The sequence below is a fragment of the Mastomys coucha genome, unplaced genomic scaffold (assembly GCF_008632895.1).
Source record: "Mastomys coucha isolate ucsf_1 unplaced genomic scaffold, UCSF_Mcou_1 pScaffold6, whole genome shotgun sequence".
Taxonomy (NCBI): Eukaryota; Metazoa; Chordata; class Mammalia; order Rodentia; family Muridae; genus Mastomys; species Mastomys coucha.
The window spans coordinates 122,349,451-122,357,331 of NW_022196912.1; the positions used below are offsets into that span (position 1 = coordinate 122,349,451).

At 48.8% G+C, this 7,881-nt stretch overlaps 1 protein-coding gene across 2 annotated transcripts in view; it reads left to right on the top strand.

Moving 5' to 3' along the window:
• The first annotated feature begins 3,098 nt into the window (after window positions 1-3,098).
• Window positions 3,099-7,881, top strand: part of Evl (Enah/Vasp-like) — a 123,763-nt gene continuing 118,980 nt past the window's right edge. For both annotated transcript variants that reach the window (XM_031356701.1, XM_031356705.1), the window contains exon 1: window positions 3,099-3,598. In XM_031356701.1, coding sequence (XP_031212561.1) covers window positions 3,594-3,598 — 5 coding nt within the window. In that variant the 5' untranslated portion in view covers window positions 3,099-3,593. The remainder of the gene's footprint in view (window positions 3,599-7,881) is intronic.

Consider the following 7,881-nt stretch of genomic DNA (forward strand, 5'->3'; position numbering starts at 1 on the left):
ATCTTTATTTTTATGTGCATTGGTGTTTTGCCTGCATGCATGTCTGTGTGAGGTTGTCCAATCCCTTGGAACTGGAGTTACAGACAGTTGTGAGCTGCCACGTGGGTGCTGGGAATTGAACCTGGTCCTCTGGAAGAGCAGCCAGCACTTTTCACCACCGAGCCATCTCTCCAGCCCTCTTTTGCAACTCTAAAAACTTCTTGAAGCTGTTACCATGTTGGAGCATGGTATTCGGGATAAATCTGTGTTCCCTAGCCATGGTCACTCGTATTTGGCTCCAGAATAAACATTCTCTTATTCCCTTTGAGATGACAGCTTTGTTTTTGAGCTGATAACAGAAAAGTATGCCGACTTTTATCCCAGAACAGGAACTCTTCTGTTTTATTATTATTTGATTGCCTCTAAGTAATTTCCTGAATATTTGAAATTATGTATTTTTGGTCACAAGAAGTATTTCTTATACTCCAATTGTTCTCCCTCAGTGTCTGCTTGACTTGGGCTGGCAAGATGGCTCAGTGGGTAAAGGCATTCAATTTGCTGCCATGAATATTCACTTTGAAGCCTTCAGCCCTTTGAAAATCATCATTAAGCTACTCATAAAGGCAGAGAGCCCTGCGGCCTGGTGTCTCCCTCTGAGTGTCTCCTTCTGGGGTCCCATGTTGTTAAATCGGACACTAAGTTCCCAAAAGATACTCTTTGGGAGACACATTGAAGCACAATGAGAAGGCTCCTCCTGAGTTTCTGACCAGTTTACCCAAGGAATGTAGCTGGTTTTATCTTCTTAAATGGTGGGAATCCTCAGCTTAGTTCCAAGCAGGATTACAACAGCCATGAGTGTTGGCATCAGGGCCTCTGAAACCCATGACGTCACATAGGAGGGTCTCACAGACCTGTTGCCAAGGCAATAGCTGCCATATTCCCAGAATCCATTGAGCTTACCTCCCACCTTTACCTGTGGCCACCATGAGATCATATATATATATGGAACACCTCTCTCTCTCTCCTTCTCCCTCTTCTCTTTCCACCACCACCCTGTCTCTCTCTCCCAATTAAACCTCTTACACATGGAACTGTTTGGGCCTAGTGTGTATTGTGTCCTGACTCGAGCTGCCATTCTAACACATCCATGAGCCTCAGCCTCTTCTTAAGGCCCACAGAGCCTGCAGGGCAGCTAACCTAAGGTTCTCTCCCACCGCGCCGATCCAGCTTCCCGTCAAATGTTTCCTGTCTTGGTATTTTCCCAAGTGCGGCTGCAAGGCCATGGTGTAGGAACTGTCTCCCTTCAAGCTGTGCAACATGATCTTAAGGAGAATCATCACCTGAGGAGCTGAAGAACTCAATAGAGGAGTCAAAACAGAAACCTCAGGCTAACCTCAAGTTGTGAGAGCAAAATGGATCAAAGGTAATTTTTATTTCTTGCCAGAAGGGAATACAGCACCCTTTGTCGGTTTTTCCTGCCAACCACTGCGAGTACTTCCATAGCTAAGGGGACAGGCATTCTGAGAAAGGGAAAATCACCGTCCCCACAACACTCAGTGAATTCCTAAAATCAGCAGCTCAGGTCCTAAGGAGGTCTCTGCAATCTGTTTTTTTCATCAGAGGGCTCCATGAGCTGCAGGAAGGGCCAGGGCAAGACAGACAGGGGCCACTCCCATCCTCTGCTGCATCCGGCTTCCCCGTGGAGGATGCTGATCTTTGTCTAAACCAGCCCTTCGTGCTTGCTTAGGTGGAGGCTCCATATTTAATGCCAAACATGCTCAAACCTCTCTGAGTTCCTCATCCAATAGGTGGGAATTCTAAAGCTCACCTTACAGGGCTGAGGATCAGTTGAGGATCAGCAGGAAACGGACACATAAGGAGTGCTCACATTTCTCCCTAACCCCCCACCCGACCTCCCCCTTCCCTAACAGCTAGCCATTTGAAGCCAACCTCTATTTGCAAAGCAGAATAAAGGCTTTATTCCTTGTAAGTAGAAGAACTCATGTTTTTCACTCTTCTGATACAAAATGTTACAAAAAGTTAACAGTTTTTGAAACACGTGCCCTCAAAAAGATTTCTTTCTAGAGGCCACCAGTCTTTTGTTTTGAAAAATGGTTTCTCCTTAGTGTCAGTGATTCTAGTGTGGGGTGCAGAGGAAAGACTGTAACTTTACAGTAGACCCACCAACTGATTATTCCCTCCAAGTCACAGAATGGCAACAACTTGTTAGACCCCAGGGGCAGACACCTGGAGACTGTGGCACATGCAGGAAGAGCACAATGCCTGGCCTGGCCTGGCCCCGGAATAAAAGTATGCACCTACCTAGACTCTCCTGGGGATAGCTGGGATGCCTTCAGGGGACCTGAGGCCTGACTGTTTTCCTAACTCTTAGTATGTGACAGGGCTCTTCTGTAATAAAGAGACCAATCTGGATTCCAGGAAGGAGGGAACAAGTGAGGTTAGGGGGACTGTAACCTCAGGCAATGCTAACAGTACTGCAGATCAAGGAATCCGTTTAAGATTGCAACTTTCAGCCAACAATGCTGTTCTGAACGCCCTGGAAAGCCGGTTCAGTAGAGCTCCACGTGCCGCCTGGCACTCTCCCAGCTCAGCTCATCCTTGCCTCAGGAATCACACCCTTTGCCCTAAGCCTCTCCACCTGCCCTTCTCTATACAGCTCCTCCACCACCAGGGATTCTGTGGGGTCTCCGCCCGACTCTGTCCGCCTAGCTGCAAGTCAACGCCCCAAATCCCGGCCCCAGGCCCGCCACCCTCCAGGCCTTTCGGCGGAGCGCCGCTTTGTTTCTCCCCGCTAACCCCTTCCTCCAGGCCTCTCCTAGATCTAAGATCCCGAAGCTTTCCCGCTAAGGTCGCCCCGGTCTTTCTCTTGCAGACAAGGTCCTGGAACTCACGAAGTTAACCTGTGCCTCTAAGGTAGTTTCTCCTTTGGGATCTTAGGCCACGCCCCCTATATTGCCCCCAGGCCCGATTGCCCAGCCATCCTTTCCCACAAAGGTTCGCCCCGCCTCCTCTGGACCTGGGCCACGCCCCGTCCCACCCCTCACGCCCCGCCCTCTTAGGGGCGCGGACCGCGGAGCCCCGCGCCTTTTGTGTGGAGCTTGGCTGCGGCGCGTGCCGGTTCCCTCCGCGGCCGCGGACCGAGGGGCGTCCGCGCGCGCAGCCTCCGCAGCGGGCGGAGGGTCCCTCCGCCCCGCGTGCACCACGCACCCCACCCTCCAGCCGCCGCCCCGAGTCGCAGGCGGACCCGCGTGCGCGTGCGCTCGCCCGTTCCCGCCCGCGAGACCCCGCCGCTCGCCCCCTACCCCGGCCCGTCGGCTGGCGGGCGGCACGCGCACGCGCCGGCCGGGGCACGCGCGCCCGCCAAGATGGCAGGGGCCGGGGCCCAGCTGTCAGTCGCCGCCGCCGCCGCCGCCGCCGCCGCGGCCGCGCTGCCTCGCAGCTAGCGGCCCGGACGCCCGCCGGAGAAGATGAGCCCTCGCCGTCGCCTGCAGCCCAGCCAGACGCGGAGCCGCCGCGCCCGGGGCCGGCTGCCCCGCTAGCGCCCCGTCGCGCCGCGCCTTCATCCCCGGCCCCGTGCTCTCCCGGCAGCCACGATGAGGTGAGTCGGGGCCTCGAGCGCACCGCGAGGCCTGGAGCGCCCAGGATGGAGGGCGGGGTGCCCTAGGATCGAGGCGGCCCCGGAGCCCCCCGCCGGCGGCCCGAGCACCGGGAGACGCTCAGGCCGCGGGGTCCACGGGAGGCCGCGCCTGCCTTGCGGTGCCTTCCCGCTGCGCGCGCCGCCGCGGCGGTCCTGCTCACTTTGCCATCGTCTGTAGCTCATCTCCTTCCGGGCGCTCTCCTCTTTCCCTTTCTCTCCTGACCTCCTGTCCCCTTTCTCTTGCAAACCCCCAGAGTGTGTAACCCCAAAAAGTACGGCTTGTGATGTGCCACTCAGCCAGAACCTTGTCAACACCCAGAAACTCGTGTGCCCTCTTCTTCATTTGCTGCACCCAGCCTTCCTTTCCAGACTAACCTTAGCCTGCTTTCTGGGGTGGGGTGGGGGGCGGGGCGCGTGGCAGCGTAGGCCGTCTTTTTTTTTTTTTTTCCTATGCAGTTTTATCTTCTAGACACATCTTTCTTAAACACTGTAGTGCCCAATTGTAGATTCGTTTTACCTGATTTGTGAACTGGGTAAATCGAATAATGCACTATGTAATTTTTGTGTCTGCCTACCTTCTTCAAAGGTATTTCTGAAGTTCTTCCATCATGTTTCTATTACCTTCTGTCCTGCATAGTATAGATAGTACACACTTTATCCATTCTACTGATGTTAGTAGACTTTTGAGTTGTGTGTAGCTTTGGCCATTAACGTTGCAATGAATATGCTGGTGTACCTCCTAAAACATTCATTTCTATTGAGAAGCTATTTTACTACCCACAAATAAGTTGTTATTTTTTAAAACATAAAAACATGTACATCTTTTGTTGTAGTTGATAGAACTAAATTCCCAAAGTCATGTTATCAGTTTATACCAGCAAGCATTTGATAGCCCTTGTTTAAAAATCCCTGACACCCCTTGGTGTTGTCTGTGAAATTTTAGGCATTCTGGTGAGTGTGAAGGAACATTCCATTGGGGTTTTAATTCGCAGTTTCCGTTGACTAAGGAGGCTGGTTGTCCATTTGTGTATGTTTGATGTTTTTAAATGAAGTGTCTGTTTAAATATCGTCTGGCTTAGCGTCTTCCTAATTGGTAGAGTTTCTTCTTTTTAAGTGAAGAGGATAGCTTACGAACATTTTGAAGAAAGCTTAAAATTCTGCTTGTCATATGAAATGACGTCGTCTACCCTTGGTTTTTGTGGAACGTGAAAAAGGAATTTAATGTTTTACTTTTACCTAGCATGATTTATTCCTCACGGTTTACCAAGATCACCGTTTCCCTCAACTGCCATGCCACCTTTGTCACTTTCCAGTCTTCCATTTGGGGTCATTTCTGTCTGTCTGAAGAACATCTTTTAGTACCTGTCTTTCTGCCTATTGCAGTGTTGGGCATATCAGACAACCGTCTTGCACGCCACCACTGATTGAATTCCGAAGCTTTTGTTTGTTTGCTTTTTGTATCTCTTATGTGTATGCTTGCATGTGTGCATACATGTTTGTGGGGGGGGGCACACCCAGGCCTGGGGTTGGCATTGGGAGTTGCTCTCCAGTTTCTTCCTTGAAGCAGGGTCTCTCAGTTGAACCACAGCTGGCCACTAACCATCTGTGCTCCTGTCACCTTCTAACAGAATTGTAGGGAGGCTGCCACACCCACCTACTTTTATATGGGTTATGTGGCTAGACCTCCTTCATGCTTGCATGGCAAGCGTTTTTGTTGTTTTTGAGCAGGATCTCAGGCTGACCTGGAGCTCACCATCGTCCTGTCTGCTGCTGGGATTATGAGTGTACAATGCCAGCCTGGCCCCTTTAGTATCTTTTAGTGTAGATTCTGCTGGCACAGATTGTTGGGCTTTGTTTGAAAATGTTTATCCTTCACCTTCGTCTGGTTTATAAACAGTTTCATTGAGCTGTAACTCATAGCACAGAGCATCCATGAAAGCATTGGTTTTTAGACTATCCACAGAATTCTACAACCATTCCCATTGGAACCTTTTCCTCCACTTAAAAGAATCCTTTCATTGATTAGTTTCAGAACTCAGGACTTCCCTTGCTTAATCGCCTTTAAAGCTGTCTTGTAGTCCGACTTGACTGTTCCTGTTGAGGAGTCACCTGTTCTGTTATATAACATGTTTCACGTGTTATGAGAGTAGTTCTTGCTTGGTCTGCTTCTTGGCTTTGGATGTATCATTTTGCTTTGAGATAGGGCATCACACTGTAATCTAGGCTGGTTTCAACTCCTTGGCTGTGCTCAGCCTCCTAAGAGCTGGAACAAGTATATGACCCTGCTCAGTATCAGTCTTTTGTGTGTTCTTATCTGTATAGTTGGGTTCCTATGCCTTTTTCCTCCTCTTCCTCCTCTTCTTCCTCATTCTTTTATAGTCCGAGACAGGTTCTCCCTATAGCCTTGGCTATCTTGGAACTTGCTCTGTAGACCAGGTTGGCCTCAAACTTAGAGAGATCTGTCTGTCTTTGCCTCCTGAGTGCTGGTCATATGGCTTCTTGACTCTGGATTCATGGTTCATTAGCTTTCCCCACACCAGCTGTTTTTACCCATTTTCTCTTACATTTGCTCTAGGACTGAAGTTATTTATGTGGATCATTTTATAGATACCTAGTTCTCTTCCCTCCTTTACCCTTTTTATCGACCTCTCCGTTCTTCCCTTTGGCTATCTCTTTACTCATCTCTTCTGCTTTATAGAAACTGTTGCTGAAACTAACCATTGTGGTTTTAACTCAGTCACTGCATCTTTCTAATCACAAACTGGCTGCCTTTTTTATTTCCAGTTATCTGCTTGGCTTTTCAGCTTTGTCTTTTATCTCTCCGAATGCACAATGATCATTGTCTGTGTTGATACACAATGTCTGTACTGAGTCATTTGCAGGGCTTTTTCTGTTGATTTGTGGTGGCCACAAATTATTTTTACAAAAAATTAGAGGCAGAAGATGATGTTCTTGTCCCCTAGAGGTAATTTACATTTGCTCTACTGTGGGGTCTCCTTGGTCCAGTTTCAGGGTCTGAAATGTTTCATTCCATAGGAGGACCACCTGTTCTGTTCATCCTTCTGCCCTCCTCACCAACACCTTCACTCTGCTCACCACCCCAGACCAAGCCTTAACATTCTTCTCAGAATCACCAAGTGCTTTTAGGGAGAAGTTCTGTACTAGTTTGCTTTTCTGTTGCTGTGATAAAACATGCTGACCAAAAGCAACTTGGGGCTTATTGGGCTTACGGGTGAAAGTCCATTGTCAGGGGAGCCAACAGGAACCTGGGGTCTGGAACTAAAGCAGAGGCCACACTGCTTACTGCCTTGCCTCCCATGGCTGGCTCAGCTACTTTCTGATATAGCCAGGACCACCCGCCCAGAGGTGTCACTGCCCACTGTGGGCTGGGCCCTTCCACATCAATCATTAATTAAGAAAATGCACCCACAGATTTGCCTGCAGGCCGGTCTGATGGAGGCAGTTCCTCATCTGAGGTTCCCTCTTTCCAGGTGACTTCGGGTGTGTCAAATTGACAAACCAGTATACGTGCCTTCTCAGTCTTTGGCAAACTGCTTCAGTGGCTTTAAGCAAGCACTTGTAATCTTCTGCTTGGTGTTTATGGTTCTGTTAGTTAGTATATTCTTCTGATTACTTAGTCCACAATTACCAGAAACAAAATTACTCGGTGTTTGCATTTTCAGGGACACTTCCACTCAAAATTCAGTTCTGGAGGTTTATGCTGCCGAGTAGTGGACGCTGCGGAGAGCAGTCACAGCCATGCTTGTCCAGTTGTCTAGTCGCTCGTAGTGTGCTAAATGTCCTTGCATCATTGAAAAAAACAAAACCAACTGGGACTCCTTAGTATATAATTAATTTAAAGAATGTCATTTCAGCTCAGGAGTCTAAATCAAGGATTGGGGTGGTGGGGGCGCTGTGCTTCTTGCTTCATGCTTGTTTATTTCTCCTGTGTGGGTTTTTAGGTGTTTATTTGGTAAAAACTCATGAGGTCTTCTTGAGGAGAATCTGCAATGTTTGACCAGAAGCAGTACAATTCTCAGTAGAGTAAGAAGGTAGATTATAGAAATATAAGCTCTGAAGATGACTTCCAGGAGGGGTTACTTATTCTCTTATCCTTTCTGCTCTTTGCAATTCATTTTAAACACGGTTTTAAATTAAATTGTTTCACTGTTCAAAATACTGATAGTTGGGCATCTATAACATTTATATTTACTTGGTTTTTGCAATTGTCTGTTGATTTGATT